Here is a 24185-nt window from a genome sequence, read left to right on the forward strand (position 1 = left end):
AAAAAGACTTAAAGAATTTGAATAAGTACAATAAGGAAAATAAGATGCACTAATAATACAAGTGGATAATATTACAACAATTAACAAGTACACCAAAAATTAATTGCACAATTAGAATTAACACTCAATGTAGTACAATATAGGAATGAATGAAAGAAGATAAATAAATCCAAACACCAAATTGTTTGTGCAAGGTTAATGATGATTAACTTTTTAGATTTCTTTGCAGCTATTATTTTTCTTTAATATTTTGCCATGCCATCTCATCACCATTAGCCATCTAACATTAAAATTTACCCCCAGACCCTTCTGAAATCTCTTTGGAAATCTCTTTAGTGAATTAATTATCCTATCTGATGTTAAATTTAGTTCAACTTTTAAGCATTCATTTTCCTCCTCCAAAACTTAGCACTGGGCGCTCATAACTCTCTATGTGTGGCATATTATATTGTCGTTTGCAAAAGAGAATCAATGTTGTACAAATAGCATTAATAACCATATATATTGTTGTCTCTAACTCCAATATTGGCCCAAACTATTCTATCAGAAGTGTAAGTTTATAGAAAATTCATAAACTTAAGAGACTCCATCAAACTATTTCAGGTTAATGAAAACACTAAAAGTAGATAAGGAAAAAAACCTGCAAAGGGATCGCAAGTAGTAGAGCTCGCAACTTCAATAGAATTATGTTTCCATCCTGCACAAGCTCCTCAACCTGAGAAATAGCATTCTGAACGGCCAAGAGCTGTTCCATTGCATTCATTGGCGGAGGAGCCTGCACCTTGACCTCATCAATAGGCCTGCCTTGATTGTAAAATCTGGTAACCAGCATGAAAACTGCCATAAAAAGCAGCAGTCCCACAACGACATAACCTATCCATCCCCTACAAAAGCTCTGTGTATTAGAGAATATAATTACATGAAAACTTAAAAAATCAGGTCCAAGATATGAAGATTGCATTAAGCAAGGATAGTCTGTATCATCCTGAACAACATGGTTGAAAGAACTCAATCAACTCATCAATCAACAAAGGATCGTAAGGGGTGAAGGAACACAGGCATGCAAATAGAGAAATTCAAAAGAACAAAACAGAAAATAGGATGACAAGAACAGAACACTTGCAATGATGGCTCACTAAAAGTTATACACACAATATTTCCATCATTCATGATAAGAAAACGTACAAAGGGGTGTTATATTCCATAAATACACATACATCCCCCCACCAAGCCAAAAAAAAAAACAATAAAGATATGGGTAATACATAACTTCTAGTAATGCCAGATTACTAACATTGCCCTCTCTCTCGGCACAAGTCTTAAACCATATAAACGGAAATTTAGGGAGATTGGCAAGCAAAAATTTTAAACACGTATAAATTATGTGAAAGCTAAGGATATTGCTCAAAACATCAGAAGATAAATAACAGAATACAACCAATGTTGACCTTCATGTCATACCCAATAGAATCAAAATTGAGAAGAAATGAAAGAAAAAATCATGCGCATAAGCCTCTTACCCGTCGAACCCACGATATCCTGTCGAAATTGCGCTGATTCGGCGCCGCTTGAGTCGTATCCCACGAATCCTGCTCAAACTCCGCTCGAGGAGGTTCATTCGCGTCGTTAAATAGCCACCCGAGCCACCCGAGCGAAGCTTTCGGTTGCTCTTCGACTCTCGACTCTCTCCTCAATCCCGCTCTCACTCTCTCCCGTCCCCCTTCACTGCTCCGACCAAATCCCGACCACCCTCTCCTCTGTTCGATTCCACACAACAAACCCGACATCAACTCCGGCCGAATCTCCCTATCTTCCGACCTTACCTCTTCAGCCAACCCATTGTCGTTTCCGTCCGACCTCTCTCCGTCGCTGCTTTGTTCGCAAAACCGTAGAGAGAGAGAGAGAGAGATAGAGAGAGAGAGAGAGAGAGAGAGAGCAAGAGAGGCTTTACCTTACCTTACCGAACCAGCTCCGACGCACGACTCCTCCATACTCCCGATCCCCTCTGCCTTGGATCTCCCCTAGCCGGTGCCCCTTCTCCATCGGGTCGGAAGTTCCGACATTTTGATCTCAAGCAACAACAGGAGCGGCTTGCTGTGAAGGTAACTTTCTCCCTTCAGCTCGCTTCTTCAGCCAAGTCCCGTAAAACCGAGAACAAAGAGCAGTAGGGAGAGAAGGGATTTGATTTTCTTTTTAATATTATAATTAATTATAATTATTAGTATTTATAATTAATTATAATTGATTATTAATTAAGTATAATTAATTAATACAATATAATATAATGATTATTTACTTTAGATATAATTAATCTTTATAATTATAATTAATTATTAATTAGTTATAACTAATTGAATAATTAATTAATAATAACTACTGATTATAATATTTAATTAATATAATTAATCATTATTAATTATAATTAATTATTTATTGTTATAGTTTATAATATAATTGATTATTATTGATTAATAATTATTATTGAATTTATAATTAAATTATAATTGAAAAGAAAATGTTTCTTCCACTCGTCCTTCCTCGGTGTTCGTGTCGACGGCAACACCTAAGCAGCGCCTTTGTGAGCGTGGTAGGAGGGAATGGTGCGACACCTACGCAAAGGTGGCGAGGACCCTCGATTCCCGTTGTCAACCACGACAACCCACGAAGGTATAAATTTTCTAACTCAAACTTTGTTCAATGTTGTAGCGACCGGAAAACTCGCCCCAAGCACGCCTTGGGCGCGTGATGGGATGGACCCCGGTGCGGCACATACGCGAAGCGGGGTCCTCAATAGTACACTCCGAGCGAGGGGAAATGTCAAAAATTTGCCTTTTTTAAAAAAATGCATTTTTGAAAACCCCAAGGCACACCATTGTGTGTGTGGTGGGAGGAAGAAAATAAATACAACCGCCGCGATACTCACACAAACACCAACCATGACGCCTTTGGTGCGTGCGGGCTAGGCGGCCTCTTGGTTTTTTGCCCTTAACGAGGGAGACGCCGGAGGCTGCCGAATTTGATTGAAATCCAAGAACTTGGAGCCAATTTTGGAACATGGACTTGATTAACACGAAGGACTGATCCTACTGTTGAACAAGATCTAAATACTTATAAGCAATGAAACCCAAATAAAAAAAAATGTGCAAAAGGCAATAATTTGAACCTAAATAAACTTGAATCCAAACTTTGACTTGACTATGACTGCAAGTGAAATAAAGACTTGGACAAATTAATCAAGGACTTAACTCGACCTATATGACTTGAACTGGCGAGGTAACTGTTGACATTGAACTCAAACATGTGACATAAACTCAATTGACAAGAACTTGACTTACAAATTGACTACAAGGAACTTGATTTGGACTCATGCGCGTTGCACAATTTGAAAACCCAATGAAATAAATGAGTATTAACTCAAGCTTTGATTGGAAACAAAAACATTGTTTTAAAATGTCAATGATTGTAATTTGCTCAGTAAACAATAAAGGCTTTATGTGGAATCATCCATCATGTTGCCAATAGACATGTGAGTTGTAAAATCAAAGAGGGAAAGTGATCCAAGCAAGCACTCACACCACGAATTCATACAAATTTCGACATGAAATCTCTCTTAGACAACAATAATACATTTTGTATTGAATCTCAGTGCAGATTAAAATATCAATTATCATAGATAGAAAACCACCTTCAAAATATAAGATTTACAAGCCAAAACATGAGTGCATGAACATTGAAAGGAAAAGCTACAATGAGCATGTTAGGTTTGCTGAAAATGTATGTATGAAGAATTGTAATGGTCGTATCATCGTCCGACAGTCAACAACAAATTTAGATACAACGACATCGTTCTTATAGATTATTGAGATGCAACGAGTTCAATGGGTCATAGCTAGTCCAATGGGAATTGGTAACTGCAACAAAATTGACCAGGATTACATGACAATAGACATATCTAATCTCCATCAAGAAGGATCATCAGATATGTAACGGAACACACAAACTTCTACAAACAGAGATCAAATTGAAGGATACCACATGCTTACAATCAATCAATAGCATAGGTTTTAAGCGATTTGGGAGATTCAAGCTATCAAGAAATGCAAGAAGATGTGAATGCTGCTACACTACAAAGATACAAACTCAGCCAAAAGTGGACATGTAGTATGACCATTTGCAGTCACTATGTAAGCAGATATAGAAATCTATTGACAACAGATGCATTGAACTCAAAAAGTAAAGAAAATAAGAGGGAGACGTGGAATTCCGGCAAATGCAAGTTCCTACAAAGAGATCGGTAATAACATTAAGTAGACATCATACGACAAATACATCATAGGCTTTAGACCAAAAGTACGAACACTACAGGGTTATAGGCAGGAAGATCTAGTTAGTCATTAATGATCCGCTACAAAATCAACAATAGTGCACGATAGTCTACATCTACAAAAGCAGCAAACAAATGATCCAAAAGCATGCTACTATCTGCAGCCACCCCGACACGGATCTGCATCTCCGTAACATGCAGACAAAAGGCGTCTACAATATATCAAATACTCCTAACACGGCACAATGTAATATGTAACACAAAGGGTACTAAAGGGGAAAATACAATTCAACCAGCAGGGCCCTGGCGAGCGTTTATTGGTACACACGTAACGTTAGGATGCTGCGCGGGCGTGACAAGTGAATTCAGGTTGATAACTGATCCTCTAATACGAGGTCAATAGAAAGCGACAGGGTTCGAACACAAACAAAATAGGTTTGGCGATCGTTATATTCTGTCTTAATACATCCAATTAGGCTTCAGGCCTATATACAATGAGAATTCACTATCACAAAGGCATAAAACCTACGAAAACCCGATCCTTGTCGACAGCCCGATAGGTTGACAAGGTTCAATCCATAAAGAGACCCCGAACACCCCGATGATGGCGTGGTTGAATTGCAAGTTCTCGAACCGAGTGTCTCAAAATTTTAAATTTTATCTCCTAAATATCCAAATACATTTCAATATCCATAGCTCCACCAAAATACCATAAAACTTCAAAAACCAAAAGCTCCACCCAAAAATCCAGAAAATTAAAAAAACATCATTCCAAAAATCAAAAATATTAAAACTTAACTTTCCCATCTCTACACGCTGAAGAAAAATCCTCCACCTCATGCAACAGTTTGCTGGGGGACAAATAGAAAATTTTTACCCTCAGTACCAAAAAGCTAAAATGCCGAGATCGAAAATGATACCTAGGATCCATTCTCAAATCAACTCTCTTGGCCGAAGGACGTGGTAACGTGCCTCCTAACGGGCAGTTTTGCCCAATAGTCATGCAGTAAACGCCGGGGCCTCTGAACTGAGGGTTTTGCCGCCAAATGGCCCACAGATTACGGTTTATGGCAGAGCCAAACACTCCTTAATAGCGTTAATCCTTGAGATATGAATCATAAGATAGTGCAGTGATGGATGACGAGAAGAGCCCTCTGTTAGCTAAGGTGGATTTAAATTGTCCCTTAACAAATACCCACCACAGGTCTACAGGTACCTTAGACAGCAACCCTTGCTTTGCCGACAATGATCCTCTTGTCAGGTTGTGGCTCGACTACCTCCTCTGACTAGATAACCGAAGACATAGATCGGCCAAGATCGACGGAACCAATGGGATTCTCTTGATCGGGCTCATATATATTCCCCCCACCATCGCTTTATGTCTCAGATGGTGAAAAATTCCATGTTTTAAATTCAATTTTTCAATCTCTCACCCAATATTCCAAACATATGAACTTCAAATTTCTCAAATTTCAAAATTTCATATGCCATTGGCTGCTACTTATAGCCAAATAACACGTATTCTCTACTGTATTTGATTGACGACTACTTAATCGAAAGTTCCTCTCGGATCTGAGGTAATTAACTATAGGGCTTGGCCTATAAAACTAGAATCAGATCATAAGTCCTGCAAGGAATGAGGGCGAAATCTCTGGTAGTGTCTTTTCTACAAACCATCTTACCTTCCAAAATTACTCGGAAACTATCTTTAAAATCTCCTCGCTAAAAAAAAGAAAAAGCGCGGGGAGGCGGGCCGAATTTCGGATCCCCAACAAGCACAGCAACACTATCCAATCATCCTGATTAACAGCGTTCATACCCGAAGTTCAAAAAACTGTTACATAGGGAGGGATAGGTGTCACGTTGCCATTTCAAAGGCAAAACAAACAACAACAAAACACATCTAGTCTTATCATTTCCTCCCATTGATCTCTTAAGAGTAATTCTCATTTGAATACAACAACAAATAAGCCTTTATCCACTACATGGGGTCTGGAACCATGAACTTTTTCTCCATTGTGTCCTATAAATCAAATTCTCGTTTAAATCTAATAAAGAATGTATCTTCAATTTTCTAAACAAGTCTTTTTAGGTCTGCATCTACCTTTCTTAACATAAGTCAAATCTAATACTCTACTCTCCTAACCCGAGTCATCGGAAGACCCGCCATTTTATGTGCCAAACCATCTAATGAGAACTCTCTCTAATCTTATCTTTCTACTGGCTAACTCCAAGCCTTTTTCAAGTATATGCTCATTTTTGTATCCTATTCTCTAAGGGTAAAGCACTCATCCACCTAAGCACTTCCCTCATTTCTGTACACTTAACTTAGTAGTTATGCTTCTCTTTTAAGCCAACATTTCAGCACCATAAAGCATTGCACGGCCTCACCACCATCTTATAAATTTCCCTTGAGCTTGAGGGTACTTTTTATCACACAACAAGTCCGATGCATTCCTCACTTACCATCCAACTTGAATTCAGCTGGATCATATTCCATCTATTTCCCATCTCTCTGAACAATAGATCAAATACTATAACGTTGTACTCTTATTAATGCTTGATCCCAAAGTCAAATCCTCCTTAATTGGTCTATTACTCACTAAAATTAACACTTTCATATATCCCCTCAGTTTTATATCTACTCAAGCGAAATCTAGACTCTAAGGTTGATCTCCATAGATTCAAGTTTACCTTCAACTCCCTCTCTATCTTATTACAAGAAGAACATCATCAGCAAAAGCATGCAACCAAGGTACATCCTCTTTGCAAATGTCTAGTGAGAACATCTAATGACTAACGCAAATCAGTATATGGCTTAAGGCTGATCCTTAATGTAAACCAAATGAAATAAGGAATAACTTTGGTCAAACCACTTGTGTTGAACACAAACTAATAGCTCAAAAAACTGTTAAGAAACCTCGTACTCCTGAACTGTTGCTCATTTCCATTCAGAACCTTAGTCAATTCGAAAAATCGGTTTTCACGTATACTACCCATTCATTACGGAAGCAGTCGATCAAGCAGAAGCTTCAGTGCAGAAAGAAGACAGTCATTTCACCTTGTCTCCTCCTTCTACGCCTTATACATAGTCTTCCACCAGCCAAACCTTGGTCTAAGAAATAGCCTGGAAGTCTAAGGGAATATAACAGAAGAAAAGTGGATGAGGGTCTTTCGCTGATGTTAATGAGAGGATTCATGGGAAGTCAGAGGCTATTAGCTGTAGAAACACCTTCACCTACAGTCAGTGGGTTGGAATTGTCATATTCTCAATTTGAATCTAATAAAAAAAATGTCATTATTAATACTTTCTACAAAATCTTTTTAGGTTTACTCCTCACTTCTAAACATAGCCAAATCTAATACATCAACATTCCTGACAGGATCATCAGAAGACCGACATTTTATATGACCAAACCATATAAGGCAACTCTCTCAAATATTATCTGCCATTGGAACTACTCCAACCTTTTCACTTATATACTTGTTTCGAATTATGTATCTAAAAGTAAAGCCACTCATCCAACTAAGCATCCTTATCTCTGTAATACTTAATTTTATGCTTCAATTTAAATGGACAATATTCAGGGCCATAAAACATTTCAGGTCTCACACCATCTATAAATTTCATTAAGTTTGAGGATACTTTTCTATCACACAACAGGCTCGATGCATTCCTCTACCTCAACCATCCAACTTGAATTCTACTAATAATATCCCATTTATTTTACCATCACTTTGAACAATAGACCCGATATACTTAAAATGTAAACTCTATTCAATGTCTTGATCGCCCAAAATCGCAATCCCCCACTAGATTTATCACTACTAAAACCACACTCCATGTATTTGGTTTAAAATCTACTCGAACAAAAACCTTTAAACTCTAAATGGCCTCTATAATCATGTTTTTTCCTTCAACTCTGACTTTATCTTACAACAAAAAGAATGTCATCAGCAAAAAGCATAAACCAGTATATGCCGCCAGCCCAGGAGGGCTGCTGGACCGGTCCATGTCTACAAGTGGCGGCCCACAGAGGCGGCGGAAAACAGAGAAAGAAGGGGGGGGGGGGGGGGGGAAGCCCTAGGTGGGCCATGCTTGGTCTAATTCAACCTTAGAGGAAAATTTGAATGAGGGTGGTTTAGGAAGTTTGTAATTGTCCTTTGATGTTAATTAGAGCTTAGGAGGTAATTGGATCTCATCTGAATTTGAATGAAAGTTTGAGATCTCATCGTGTGCTTGGCTCTAGGGTTTGCTAGAGACATTGTGAAAAGTGTCTCCTCTCGAATTGAAGAACATTGTATCTTTCTTTATTTTCTTGCGTCTTCTAGTGAAATCGTTGTTTTCTTTCCCTATTTTCCACTGTTTGGGTTAATACCTGCTGCAAAGTTGTGTTTTCTGCTGGGACAGCAGTTTCTTTACTGGTTTTGGGCTATTTTGACTAGGTTTGCTGCGAACTCAAGTATACCTTAGGGTTACTTCGAACTCAAGTATTTCCTATCAATTCGTATCATAGCGTCGATTTGGGACCCGTTGGCGGCTGAAATCCTGAATTTCAGCGGCTTTTTTTTTTTTTTTTTGAGATCTTCGTGATTCTTGGAGATAGATGGCCGGAATATGGTAGATGGTCTTGGAAGGCGAGATCGGTCAACTAAAATCAATTTGGAGGAAATTTCTTTGACTTTCAAACTCAAATCACCTCCAATAATGAAAGGATAGAGGAGAAATTCCGCGGTGATGGAAGAAATGTTGAGAAACGTTGGAGTTGAGAACATCTCTTACGACATTGGAAGCAAGAGAGACCACCGGAGCCATGGCATACGAGAAATCCGAACCCGTTTAGGGGGAGGAGAAATCGGAAGTGATGTCATATGAGGGGGAGGACGACAGCACAACTCTAGAGCCACTTTCTAGAGAGGAGATGAGTTTGGGAAATGACCGGAGGGTTGTGATCTCAGGGATAAGGGAGAATTTCATCGCCGTGGGTGCTTGATTTTGAAGGGAGAAGAGGGGAATTGATGAAGGGTCGAGTATAATCGCCGGAGGAGGATCGCGACAGTTGAGGGCGGAAGCCCTAGGGGCCATGCTTGGTCTAATTTCAACTTAGGAGGGAAAATTTGAATGAGGGGGTTTTAGGAAGTTTGTAATTGTCCTTGATGTTAATTAAGAGCTAGGAGTAATTGGGATCTCATCTTGAATTTGAATGAAAGTTGAGATCTCATCGTGTGCTTGGCTCTAGGGTTTGCTAGAGACTTGGAAAAATTGTTCTTCCTCTCGAATTGAAGAACATTGTATCTTTCTTTGTTTTCTTGCGTCTCTAGTGAAACGTTGTTTTCTTCCTATTTTCCACTGTTTGTGTAATACCTGCTGCCAAAGTTGTTGTTTTTCTGCTGGACAGCAGTTTCTTACTGGTTTTGGCTAATTTGTACTAGGTTGCTTGCGAACTCAAGTATTACCTTAGGGTTACTGCGAACATCAAGTATTTCCTATCAATTCTATCATAGCGTCGATTTGACCCCGTTGCGGCTGAAATCCTGAAATTTCAGCGGCTTTTTTTTTTTTTTTGAAATCTTCGTGATTCTTGGGAAGATAGATGGCCGGAAGATGGTAGAGTCTTGGAAGCGAGATTGGTCAACTAAAAATCAGATTTGGAGGAAATTTCTTTGACTTTCAAACTCAAATCACCTCCAATAATGAAAGGATAGAGGAGAAATTCGTCGGTGATGGAAGAAATGTGAAGAAACCGTTGGAGTTGAAGACAAATCCTACGACATTGGAAGCAAGAGAGACACCGGAGCCATGGCATACGAGGAAATCCGAACCGTTTAGGGGGAGAAATCCGGAAGTGGATTGTCATTGAGGGGAGGTACGACATGTCCAAACTCTAGAAGCCACTTTCTAGAGAGGAGATGAGTTTGGGAAATGACCGGAGGGGTGCTGATTTCATCGGGATAAGGGAAGAATTTCATCGCCGGGGTGCTGATTTTGAAGCGAGAAGAGGGGAATATGATGAAGGGTTCGAGTATAATCGCCGGAGGGAGGATCGCGACAGTTGAGCACCCCCTCTTTAAGGAATGGGAGGTTATGAAGGATTCAGGAGACACAGGGGAGACCCATGGGTGAGGAAGCTGAAGATGCCCGTCTTTGAGGGTGAAGACGGCCATGGCTGGATCTACAAGGTGGAGCGTTACTTCACTATCAATAGGTTTACAGAGGAAGAGAAGCTGACGGCAGCAAGATTGTGTTTGGAAGGAAAAGCCTTGGTCTGGTATCAGTGGCGTGATAGGAGGGAGTCTATACGAAGCTGGAGAGAGTTCAAAGATTGATTATTGGAGCGTTTCCGAGCCGATGGGGGAGGAGACTTCTATGAGCAATTCTTTGCTTTGACTCAGGAGGGGACTGTGGCAGACTACCGGGACAAGTTTGAGTACTTGGTTAGCAGATTGGATCACATTTCAGAGTCAGCTCTGGAAGGGAACTTCATGAAGGGGCTAAAATCGGAGATACGAATAGCAGTCAGGGTGCTGGAGCTGAGGAACCTAGGGAAGGCTATGGAGATGGCGCAGTTGGTGGAAGATCAGAAGAAATCAGAAAGAGGAGCTCGAGGGAACTACTTTGGGGGATCATATAAGATGACTACCACATTCTTACCATCAAAAGGGGCGGCGCCAGAGGGTCTGAAGGAAGCACCAAAGGAGAAAACTGGAGGGGAAAATGGGGGGACAATTCAAAAAGTTGACGGAGAAGGAGATGCAAATAAGAGGGCAAATGGGTTGTGCTTCAAATGTGATGAGAAGTACATGCCGGGGCATAGGTGCAAGGATCGAACTCTTCAGGTTCTCATTGTCTGTTAAGATGAGAAAGACGAGGGAGGTAGGAGCAGATCTGAAGAGGAGGAGAAGCTGCACCTGGATGTGACAGAAGTCTCTCTGAACTCTTGAAGTAATCAAAAATTTGGGAAGGGACCCAAATTTTTTATCACAAAAAAGAAAACTTTCTAAATAATAAAAACTAAAATGAACTCACACAAACTAGACAAATTAGACAATTTAAGACTTTCAAAACAAAACAAAAAATCCACTTTATAAAAATAAAAACTTACAAACTTTGGAAATAAAACGACACCTTACAATTCTTACAAACGACTCAAACAAGACAAACACCTATAGTTGCATTTCTTTGAGAAGAATGATACATGTGGGGTGATCACTTGCGGAGAGACGAAAGAGGTTAGAAGCCAAGACGAAGGAGGAGGAGAAGCTCGCAAGCTTTCCTAGAGGAGAAGGAGAATGAAACAAGCTCGCAAGCTTTTCCACGTAGAAACCCGCAGGTTTAGGCTCCAAAAATAACTCACATAAACTCTCTAAAACATCCCAAAACATCTTCTATATATAGACAAGAGAGGGGGAACCAAACAACCCCAAAATATCTTCAAATACTTGATTAAATGAGGGAAATGAAAAGCCAACAGCCAACTCATAATATTCCTTAATTCTACACAGGAAACAAAGCACCAAAGCCACAGAAAAGCCACCAACAGCCACGGGAAAACAGCCCAGGCAGAACCCGAAGAGGCAGCCGTGGGAACCAAGGGGCCAAGGCACGGGAAGTTTTCCTAGCACAGGAAACCAGCAGCCATTTTCAGAAATCTAAGGGACAAGGCACGGAAAACAGCAAGCACAAGGAAATAAAAAGAAAAAGAAGGGGGGGAAGGAGAAAAGATAAGTCCAAAGTAATAATGAGCTAATTTTTAGTTCAATAAATGAACTAAAAATAGCTCATAATGAGCTAACCTCCCTGATGCTATCAAGAATTTATGTACTTTTTATTTTATTTGAACAATAGTATATTTTGTTTTCTATTTTATTTTCTTTTCTTTTTTAGCTATCCAATGATGGGAAAGCATCCAATGATCATGGTAGGTAGTGCATATGGCTTGGTAGACCTTTGGTTTGCTGGCTCGATTGGTCCCTGGCTGATGGTGGTTCACAGTGTGGGTTGTTGTGTGGAGCAGTTCGGTTTGAGCTTGTTCTCTAAGTGCTCTGGGGCTGGAAAGTTTAGTAAGCTATTTAAGTTCTCCAAAGAGGTACCGCTTGTTGTCGATTATGAAGTATACTTTTGGGAGTGGACCTTGTCCCTTCACCCTCCCTTTTTCTTCTTGATCTCTTTGGGATTTTTCGTGGCTTGTAATTTAATGGGGGCTGAATTTAATGCTTGAAATGTCATTAATGGGTGCTGAGTTTGTGCTTACCTCTGGATCATCAGCGTGTCCTTGTTGCGGGTGACTCCTCTCCCGTGGCTGGGCTTCTCCTGGTTTCTCGGGTCGCTGGTGGGTCTCCTTGGTTCCTGGTTGGGAGTTTATTCCGTGTGGAGCTGTGGGGGATTTTTCTTATGCCTATGAGATTTGGTTAATGGTATGGTGGAGAGAGAGCGAGGAGTGGGCGAGGTGCTCGAGAGTTAGTGAGAAAAGTGTTGTTGTAAGGAGAGTAGTTGAGGAGGAGCGAGAGGAGGCGTGCTGGGTTTAATTTCGGAAATTCCTGTGGGCTCGTTTCCAAACCTTCTTCTCATCCCCGGCGAGCAGAGGAATCTGCGGGCTCTGTCCACCGGGCGCTATATGCTCTTCGCGCGCGGCGGAGGCCGACGGCTCATATTCCTCTTCCTGGCTCAATGTGAGCGAGCGAGGGTGTCTTTGAGGAGAATGTGGACGAGCTCCTTGTATATCTCTATCTGTATGAGTGCGGCTTCCGTCTGCCTGTTATATCTTCTTTATCCGTAAGAGAGATTGGCATGTGAGGAATCGCTCGGTGACGGTTCGTACGTGAGGATATTGTTTTTTCTTTTTGTATTTTCTATATATATTCATAGTTCCTTTTGTTGTGTATGTATATTGTGTGTGAGTAATATAACTTAAGTCTACTCATGATGAGTGTCGATTCAACAGAGATGAGTAGTTACCCTATATCCTTATCTTACATCAGATTTGTATCAGACGCAAGTTGGTTCCTTTTTGTTTTGTCTGGAGTCTCTTCTGCGGTCTATATAGAGAGAGTGAGAGAGAGAGAGAGAGTGCTATAACATGTATGTGGCAACATTGATCTATGCAAGGTTAAATGATTTGCAACATCAACATTACATTGAGCGGGTGTACTGAGGGAGAGTAGAGTATATTTTCATTCAGTCTCTATATGAGTGCGATGTATATCCTAGGGGAGGAGAGGGTAGTATATGGAGAAATTCTGAGAGATGTAGGCGACGTGCTATAGAGGGAGAGTGGGATGCGAAAGTTTGATGAGAAAATGACGTTCGTAGGAGCGGGAAGAAAAGAGCAGATGAGAGAGAGTCCTAGAGAGCGAGAGAGAGAGTATCAGTTTGGATCAATTTTTTGAGAGTGGATAAGAAATCCAGACAATCGAAAGTGTAAAGTTGAAAGGTTTGAAATCTAACTCTGGGACACGGGATGTCATAGAAGCGGTGTGGGAAAAATTAACAAAACAACAGATCAAATAGACGGCAAGAAGAAAGAGAAATTTCAAACCAGCGGATGAATGAAAAGAAAAGATGAAAAGGAAAATGTTTTTACCCGTTTTATGATCAAGCCTGTCGAGAACTATTTTGCAGGACGTTTAACAATTGTGCGTCCAAAGGTAATCAAAGCTGTGGAAGGCAATTACAGGCTGAAGAAGCTTTGTACAAGCTGCAAAGCTATGGAAATGATTAGTGGGATTAGGTCTTGAAGAGAAACTGTAAGCGAGAGACTTCGTCAGGATGGGCAAAATGGACAATTCAAAGACGCAGTGCCTCAAGATCTATTACATCATGTGGTTAAATAGGAGTGGACTCGCTCTTCATCCGGCATATTCGGTCTTTGAAAGAGCAAATCGGAGACTGATTTGAGGGTGGATGGAGTGTCATGTAGAATCACTGAATGGGGCATATTAACGAGTGTGGCAAGACGAGTGGGCGTCTAATAAAGCTCAAACTGGTTGTGGGACTTCGAGTGCGAGAGAGAGAGAGGAGAGAGTCAAGAGAGAGGAGAGAAGAGTACAGGAGAATAACCGTCTGAAGCGAATAAGCGAGAGAGTTGGAGCTGTTATCTCTATAATGGAGAGTTGAGTCCGTGGAGATGAGATGATATTATAATGCGGCGGAGCGAATGCTGAGAGAGAGTAGGAGTGAAGAATAGAGTCATTGGAAGAAGAGGAGGAGAATGACTAGAGACCTGAAAATGAGAGCGCCTGCAGTTAGAGGAGAATTTGACTTAGAAAGGGATGAAGGAAGAAGCCATTGTTAGTAATTCGATCAAGTTGGAGAGAGGAGAGAGAAGAAGAAGATAACATGGCTTAAGATGAACATGTTTAGATACTACACTGTTATCTGTTGAAGGATAAGTTTGCACTTTAAGGTGATTGAAGGTGGGAAGTTCGAGGTGGGTTGGGGTGGGGGTTCGGGTGTTGGAGAAGGACTTTTGGATTCACATGAGCGAGATGGGTGACAGGAGATATGTAAGAAGAATAGACTGAAGAGTCTTGTGTAGTAGGTGTGTCGTGGCATAAGATGGCTTGGTTTTGTAGGGGTAAGTGGGCTGAAAAGAGAGACAATGCTAGTTCTGATGGTATATTTATAGATAGAGGAGCGTTACTAGAGAGAGGAGATTTGTTTGTGGGATGTGTTGTGCTTTTGGAGAGATGGTTTCTATTCCTTTGTGTAGGATCGGCAGCCTTGTTTGGCAGTAGCCAGAGGAGCGAGATCCGAGAGTGGTAGAGAGAATACATATTCTTTCATTGAGAGAGAGAGCATATTCGACCACGCGCGAGCGGAGAGAGAGAGAGCGCGAGGTAAAAAGAGAGATGAAACCGAGGTCAACTTCTGAGAGTTGGCTCCTGTTGAGTGTATATCCAAACAGTAACAAATCTGAATTGATATATCTGGTATTGGAAAAGAGAGACTGGATTTTGTTTGAGATTCCTAAGGATAATACAGACCTTGCGTTTGTCAATGTCTGATTGATACTTGATGATGGACCTGAGCTGGATTTATTACGGGGTATTTCCCGGAATGAGAGACCAGATTCAACATCGTATATTGGATTTGATTCCTTGAGCCTAACATTACTCGAGAGTTCACGATACACGGAATGAGTCCAACATGAAACATCAACGTGACTTTCTCGAACAAGTATTGATACTGCTGGCGAGAAAAAGGTTTAATCCAAGAAAGGTGAGTTTTTCGTGCTGTGCCTGCTTATGCTAACTCAAAAAGGATAGAATATGGAGGGTGTGTGGAGTGAGTTAGGGACAATAAATAAAGGAGCCATAAACATCGATTCCAATATCTAGACTGGAGACATGCTTGATATGCTGGAGTAATTTCCTTTTGGTTCTTTACAAATGCTCTATACTTTGATAAAAGCTATGAACATACTGTTGAGACCTCTCAGTTGGACAAGTTTGTTATTTTAAAGAGATTGGTTACGTCTTCATGGTATCCCTCGACTTTACTGTCTCGATCGGCTGATACTAATTTTTAAGGCCACTTTTGGAAAAACTCTGTGGGGCCTAAGTTAGGCAGCACTTCTCTTCAGTTTTGTAGGCTTATCTTCCCTGAGAGAGCCGATGAAGCAAACGAAATTGTCAATCAAGAGATTATAACAATTAGTTGTCTCTGATGTGCCCTATTAGCTGTGATTGTTTAAAAAAAGGGATTTTTGAGATGGACATCTGAAAATTATTAAAACAAAAATGGAGTCAAGCTCCCATTCTAGGATTGCCGGAATTTTGAAAAACATGGGTTTTAAAGTTAAGTTGTGAATGCCTCTCAATATTGGTAGGTGCAGATGCGTTTAGTCCAAAAAGAAAAACATGTTCTTATGTTAGTGAAAAACTGCTGTTAGGTCTAAAGTCTTAAGATTCTAGCAGAATGGAGTTCTATGCTATTATGGCAAGGCTTTAAACTTCTGGAGATGTTAATTTGGTTTCAAAGGAAAATTGTTACTGCGCTTGGAGTACTAGTGGGGGGCCGATGAATACGTTCGGTTGTCGGGGACACGAAGGGAAAAATCATACCTCTTGGATCTACCTATTAAAAGTTGTGTCACTTTTATAAGAGTTAAGCAGAGAAATTTGGTCTATTTCGTGTGAATTAAATAATGTAGTGCTAATGCCTATTTCTGAGATGTACCAGATACCTAGTTGAGCACTGTTGTCACTCTGTTTTGAGAGGTTCGTGGAGCACTGATCCTGTGGTATGAAGGAGATTCTGACGATTTTGTATAAATTGATAACTTTACCACTCTCTGCTCACTTGGTAAAGTTCGAAGATCAAAATCGACAGATGTTATTGATGTGAACGGGATATTCAAACGAGAATGGGAGCACAAAAAGTTTTGTCAAATGGAGCAACTCGGGAACCAATGATGACTGTGACCATGGATTGATGCCCTGCTTGCATCTAAAAGAAAAACTTGGAGCTTATGAACGAGTTGCTGATGACGGCTTCCGATCAGGAAGATAGAGAGATTGTTACAGGCCATGGGTAGAATTGATGGCTTGATCCAAGAGATTTTATTGTACTTTTTATTATTATTTGAACTATATAGTTATATTGTTGTTTTCCTATTTTATTTTCTTTCTTTTAGCTATCGCTTGATAGTGTAAAGCATCCAATGATCTATGGTAGGTTTAGGCTATGCTTGGTAGAATCCTTTGTTTGCTGGCATCGATGGTCCATGCTGCTTGGTGGTCTTTCCACGTTGGCTTGTTTATGGAGCATTCGGTTTTAGCTTGTTCTCTAAGTTGCTTGAGCTGAAGTTTAGTAGCTCTTTAATTCTCAAAAGGTACCTCATTATGAAGTTTACTTTTGGAGTGGCCTTGTCCCTTCCCCTTCCCCTTTTCTTCTTGTCTCTTGGGATTCCGTGGCTTGTATTTAATGGGGGCTGAATTCTATGCTTTGAATTCATTATGGGGTGCTGATTTTTGTGCTTTACCTCTTGGGATCTCACGGCTGGCTCCTTGTTCCGTGTCCGCCCCTCGTTTCCCGTGGTTGTGGCTCTCGGTCCGTGTGGTTCCCTCGTCTCCCGTGGCTGTCTCCTTGGTTCCTGGTTTGGGAGTTTATCCGTGAGCTTTGAGGGAAGTTTTCTATGCCTATTATGCTTTGGTTCTAATGGAAATTAAAGACATGTGACTCTTGGTATTCCTCTCTCTTGCCTATAAATATGAGAAAATGTTGTGAAGGAAGTTAGTTGATATTTGTGAGCATATTTGCTATTAAACCTGCTGGTTTGTTTGGAAATCCTGCGGGCTCTTTCCACCCTTTCTTCTCGGGCTTCTAATCTCTTCGTCTCTCCGCAAGTGCCACTCCATCTGTATCCTTCTTCTCAACAGTGAAGCAACTTTAGGGTGTCGTGTCTTGGTTGATTTGGAAGCATTGGGACAGTCTTGCAGTGGTGGACCATCGGTTTGCTAGTTCTATGCACTTTATTTATTTATCCTACAAATTTGATGCATGTGAGGAACCCGCTCTGACGGTTGTCTAAGGATAGCATTTTTTATTTCTTTAAAATCTCCTAGTATCTTTTGTTGTGTTTGTCAAGTTTTGGGTCGTTTGCGTTTATTTAATAAAATTTGTTTTAAGTTCTACTCATTGTGTCAGTTTTCTTCTTGTGTGTCTTTTGTGATCAAGATATATGTTCCCTATATCCCTTGTCTACATCACTCCCACTTGACATTAATGAGCTAGAGAAGGCAAAAATCAAATTTTAGGATTTGATTCGACCCCCCCCCCCCAATTGCCTACATCAGACTCCCCTACTTAAAAAACTCATCTCCCGATGAGTCGCTTTTAGCTTCTTCTGAGGAGGTGAAGACGGTGCATCCAGCTCCTGAATCTTTGCTTCAAATTTCTTTAAAATTTCTTCTTGCTCTTTCTCGAACTGTCTTTGAAGATACTTCTTTCTTTTCTCGTATTTTCATCACATAAGAACATGTGATATTGAAGTTTGTATAATCTGTCTTGTAGCGGATCTGTATAATCACCTTCAGTTGGAATCCATCTATCCATCGGAAGAGGGACTTCAGGATCTTCAGGCTTGCTTTCTTCCTTGACTGAATTCATCTTTTTGTCTTTTTCCATTTTTTAAAGGAAGAAGGCAATGTTCCATCTATAGTGTAGTTTCTCATACACCAGTTCAGCGAGGTCTTTCAACCTCCCCAAAGTTTACCTCCTCAAAGGGAGTTGGAGCATGCCATTACTTAGGCAATGTTCAAGCGTCATCCATTTTTCTAGTCCAGTTCTCCTGGTCAAGAAGAAGGATGGGAGTTGGAGATTATGTGTGGATTACAGGGCTCTGAATTGGGGGGCACTGTACCAGACAAGTTCCCAATTTTGGTGATGTTGGAGCATGCCATTACTTTGAAAGAAGGGGAGACACCGATCAACATCCGCCCTTACCGTTACCCACAGATTCAGAATGATGAGATTGAGAAGTTGATCCGGGAGGCGGGGATCATCAGACCCAACGTCATCCATTTTTCTAGTCCAGTTCTCCTGGTCAAGAAGAAGGATGGGAGTTGGAGATTATGTGTGGATTACAGGGCTCTGAATTGGGGGGCACTGTACCAGACAAGTTCCCAATTTTGGTGATTGATGAGCTGTTGGACGAGCTACATGGGGCAATGATGTTTTCCAAGCTGGACTTAAAATCCGGATACCACTAGATCAGAATGAGGGAGGTAGATGTTCCAAAAATAGAGTTCATGACACATGAAGGGAATTATGAATTTCTAATAATGCCCTTTGGGTTGACTAACGCTCCTGCTACGTTTTAGTCCTTGATGAACAGGGTGTTTAAGCAGTACCTCAGGAAGTTTGTCATGGTCTTCTTTGATGACATTCTGGTATACAGCAAAACTGGGGAGAAGCACTTGGAACAATTGAGGATGGTCTTAGAAGTACTGCAGGAGCATCAACTGAGAGCTAACCTGAAGAAATGCATTTTTGCTCAGTCCAGTGTGGAATATTTGAGACGTGAGGTATCCCAAAGAGTGGCGGCGGACCAAACCAAAATTGAAGCAATGCAGAAATGGCCACTACCTAGGAACATAAGAGAGTTGAGGGGTTTCCTAGGATTGACTGGCTAATACAGGAAGTTCGTAAAGGGGTATGGTATCATTGCATAGCCTTTGATTGAGCAGCTGAAGAAAGACAACTTCTCCTAGGGAGATGCAGCGACCCAGGCCTTCGAGAGGTTGAAGAAAGTCATGACCACTGTTCTTGTTCTAGCTCTTCCAGATTTCAGCCATGCCTTTGTTGTAGAGATCGATGCATCAGGATATGGGTTGGGAGCAATGTTGATGCAAAACCACAAGCCTGTAGCATACTTCAGTCAAGTGCTATTAACCAGGGCAAGACTGAAGTCAGTGTACGAGAGAGAGCTGATGGCGATTGTCTTGGCCATTCAGAAGTGGCGCCCCTATCTTTTGGGTCGACACTTCGTTGTTCGGACTGATGAGAGGAGTTTAAAGTATCTCTTGGAGCAAAGGATGGTGACTGAGGAGCATCAGTGGTGGCTATCCAAACTTTTGGGCTATGATTTCGAGATCCAGTATAGGTCTGGTTTGGAAAATAAAGCAGCTGACACCCTATCCAGATGTGTGGGGGAGCTCCAGAAGTTAGCTCTGTCCTGTACCCTTGATGGTTGACTGGGGGGCCATCAAGGAAGAAAGCATGTTAGATGAAGAATTGGGAAAGATCAGGGAGGATTTGAGGAAAGACAAGAGTAGCCATCCTGGTTACTGCATTGAGGGCGAGACTGTTGTATCAAGGGAGGTTTGTGATGCCACGAATCTCCATACATATCGCCCACTTGTTGCAGGAGTTCCACGGCAACGCAGTTGGAGGCCATTCAGGAGTTCAGAAGACATACAGGAGGCTAGCAGTGGAGCTCTATTGGAAGGGGATGCATAAAGATGTGGAGGAGCTGGTGGAGAGGTGTGAAGTGTGCTAGGGAAACAAATAAATGCCCATGGCTCCAGGAGGATTAGTACAACCATTAACACTTCCAAACAAAGTTTGGGAGGAAGTGTCCATGGACTTCAACGACGAATTACCATGATCAAAAGGACACTGTCATCATGGTGGTGGTGGACAGACTTAGTAAGTATGCACACTTCATCCTCTTACGATATCCCTACACCGCAGTGTCAGTGACAGCAGCATTTATTAGGGAGGTTAGACTGCACGGGATTCATGAATCGATACTGACGGATCGAGACGAGGTGTTCCTTAGTCAGTTTTGGAGGGAGCTATTCTGATTGCAGGGCACCATCCTTAAGAGAAGCATCGCCTACCATCCACAGACAGACGGGCAAACGGAGCTGGTGAACCGAAGTTTGGAGACCTATTTGAGGTGTTTTGTGTCGGAGAACCCGCAGATGTGGGCAAAGTGGCTGCCTTGGGCTGAGTATTGGTACAATACCTCGTATCATTCTGCCTCCAAGATGACCCCATTCAAAGTGTTGTATGGAAGGGACCCTCCACACCTAGTGCACTTTTGGAGAGGGTACACCCGTTTCGTTAGTTAAGCAGTACTTGGAGGAAAGGGACAAGGAGTTTGAAGAACTAAAGAAACATCTGATGATGGCACAACATATCATGAAGAAGCATGTGGACTCACACAGGAGAGACATGCAGTTTGAAGTGGGAGAGAAGGTTTTCCTGAAACTACGACCATACAGGCAGAGGACAGTGGCTAGAAGGAGAAATGAGAAATTGGCACCAAGGTACTTTGGCCCCTATGAGGTTTTGGAAAGGATTGGAGCGGTGGCATACCGATTGAAGCTACCCCCATCAGCCACTATACATCCAATGTTCCATGTGTCTCATCTGAAAAAGGCCATAGGGGAGCATGCAACAAGTGAAGAACTACCATATACTATGACGGAGGACTTAGAGGTGGTTTTAGAACCACTAGAGCTAGCAGGAGTCCGATCAGATAAAAAGGGCAACAAAGAAGTGCTGATTAAATGGAGAGGCCTCCCTGATTTCGACGCTACGTGGGAACCAATTGATAGAATGAATGATCAATTCCCTTCTTTCCACCTTGAGGATAAGGTGAGCCATTGGGAGGGGAGTATTGATATGCCGCCGGCCCAGAAGGGGCCGGCTGGACCGGTCCATCTCTACAAGCAGCGGGCCCCACAAGGGCGGCGGAAAACAGAGAAAGAAGTGGGGCAGAAGCCCTAGGTGGGTCATGCTTGGTCTAATTCAACTTATGAGGAAAATTTGAATGAGGGGGGCTGTTTTAGGAAGTTTGTAATTGTCCTTTGATGTTAATTAGGGGCTTAGGAGGTAATTGGGATCTCATCTTGAATTTGAATAAAAGTTTGAGATCTCATCGTGTGCTTGGGCTCTAGGGTTTGCTAGAGACTTGTGGAGAGTTGTTCTTCCTCTCGAATCAAAGAACATTTTTTCTTTGTTTTCTTGCGTCTTCTAGCAAAATCATTGTTTTCTTTCCCTATTTTCCACTGTTTGGGTGCAATACCTGCTGCAAGGTTGCTGTTTTTCTGCTGGGACAGCAGTTTTCTCACTGGTTTTGGGCTAATTTCGACTAGGTTTGCTTGCGAACTCAAGTATTACCTTAGGGTTACTTGCGAACTCAAGTATCTCCTATCACCAGGGTACATCCTCTTGCAAATGTTTAGTAAGAACATCCAAGACTAAAGCAAAAAATATATGGGCTTAAAGCTAATCCTTGATGTAATGCAACTAAAATAAGAAAATACTTAGTCAAACCATCTTGTATTTTAACACAAATAATAGCAAATGCATGCATATCCTTCATAATTTGAATATAAGCAATATTAACTCCCGTCTTTTCTAGAACATTATCTTATGCTTACCCTAAATTAATAAATATCATATGAAGATCCTCCTTATTCTCTCTACACTTCTACATCCATAGCTTCCATAATATACCTAATCAGCATTAATCCAAATTGATTTTCAAAAACATTAGTATCACATAGCCTATGCTCAATAACTCTCTCCCAAAGTACACATCAACTAAATTCCTCGATAATTCACACACTCTTGTGCATTACCTTTATTCTTTAAAATATGAACCAACACACTCCACTCATCTGGCATCTTTTTCATCTTCAAAATAATATAAAAAAGTTTCGTAAGCCAATAAATTTCATCATCACCTAAATATTTCCACACATCTATTGGAATATCATCATGTACAACCGCTTTTCCACATTTCACTTTGTTTAAAGCCTCCCTAACTTCAATTTTACCAATACGACAATAAAAATAAATTCATATTTTTATTTACGGTACAAAGATCACGAAAGTCAATCATAATCTCACAATCTTCATTGAAAAACCTATCGAAATATCTCATCCACGTATGTTGAATATGCTCTTCTAAGAAAACCACTTTTTGATCTTCATCCTTAATGCACTTCACTTGAACTAAATCCTTATTTCTTCTATCTTTTTGTTTGTATAACTTATACATATAGCTTTCACCCTCCTTGGTATCTAATCTATTATATAAATTATTAAAAACTAAATTCTTTGCATTGCATATTCATTTCTTAGACTCCTTACGGGACCCTTTACATCTTTCACAATTTTCCAAGCTTTCACAATTTGACTAATGACTATATCTATTGAATCAGATTTAAAAAAAGTGCGAAGGAAAAAAAAAACATGCAAGTTGATAGAATAATGTATCAAAGATTGATAGAAAAACTCATCCTCCTATACCCACTCGGATATTACTTATGCAGTGAGCATGATCTTTAAATTCATTTATGAACCAAATGAAACGCAGTTGCCAGATGTTTATAGTGTGATACATTATTTGAAAGGTAACCCAGGAAGAGGAGTTTTGTTTAAGAGAAATAGAAGACTAAACAAACATATCATGCAAGCTCAAAGTTGAGAGGAGATCAATATCAGACTATTGCATATTTCTTGGAGGAAATGGAGCAACATGAATGAGTAAAAAAATAAAATATGTTGAGTAGATCTAGTGCTAAATAAGATTTCTTGACTATGAAACAAGAAATTTGTGAACAAATATTATTAAAGATTAGCCTAAACGAGTTAAGAATTAACTGGAAGAACCTATGAAACAATATTGTGAAAATAAGTCCATAGTAAACATCCCTTAAAATCCAATCCGACATAACAAAACAAAATATTGACAAAATTTCATCAAAGAGAAGCTCCATGAATGACTACTCTATATATCTACGTACCCTCAAAATGGCATCTAGCAGATGTCTTTACCAGAAAACAGAATAATGCAGTCTTACAAGAGAAAATTTCTAAGCTACGATGGAAGATATTCATTCTCTAATGGACTCAAGCATCACGGCATTACTGGAACGCAAGCAGATCATGGTAAAAAAGAAAAAGAAAAGATCCCAGCATTGAAATTACATGCTCCTCATAGAATCCAGTTGTACCTACTTGTACCGTCAGACCCAATTTGGATAGTCCAGGGAATGGATGAATTCTGAAATCTTCATGCATATATTAGGAAGATAATGTGGTGAAATAATGCTGTATAATTGTTTGTATTTTAATATAGACCAATCTCTTTTTCTTCTCGAATAAAAGTCTATAAATAGTGGCATGTACACATTACTTTGAATAAATGAAACAAGAATTACATTTCCTGCCCTTTCTTTCTTTTTCAACATTTTCCTACAAAAAATGTGAAAGGAGGACATTTCTGAGTGATGCAAGGAAAGCAACGGCAAAGGATGCAGTAATGAAACAAAATGAAAACAAATAAATACTTAAAAAGAGAAGACATAACTTTAATCACTTAGAAAAGACAAATGAACC

The 24185-nt window shown here is 40.5% G+C and overlaps 1 protein-coding gene across 2 annotated transcripts in view; it reads right to left on the bottom strand.

Annotated features, from left to right (window-relative positions):
• The window catches only part of LOC110105509, a 63854-nt gene that overhangs the window by 21935 nt on the left and 17734 nt on the right, over window positions 1–24185 (bottom strand). Inside the window, exon 8 of one of the 2 annotated variants that reach the window (XM_020835039.2) lies at window positions 641–884. In XM_020835039.2, the coding sequence (XP_020690698.1) occupies window positions 641–884 (244 nt within the window). Of the gene's footprint in view, window positions 1–640; window positions 885–23797; window positions 24042–24185 lie in introns of those variants that run through there. The other variant, XM_028692009.1, reaches the window with a different exon arrangement.

Source organism: Dendrobium catenatum, unplaced genomic scaffold (genome assembly GCF_001605985.2).
Source record: "Dendrobium catenatum unplaced genomic scaffold, ASM160598v2 original_scaffold_101791, whole genome shotgun sequence".
Lineage (NCBI taxonomy): Eukaryota > Viridiplantae > Streptophyta > Magnoliopsida > Asparagales > Orchidaceae > Dendrobium > Dendrobium catenatum.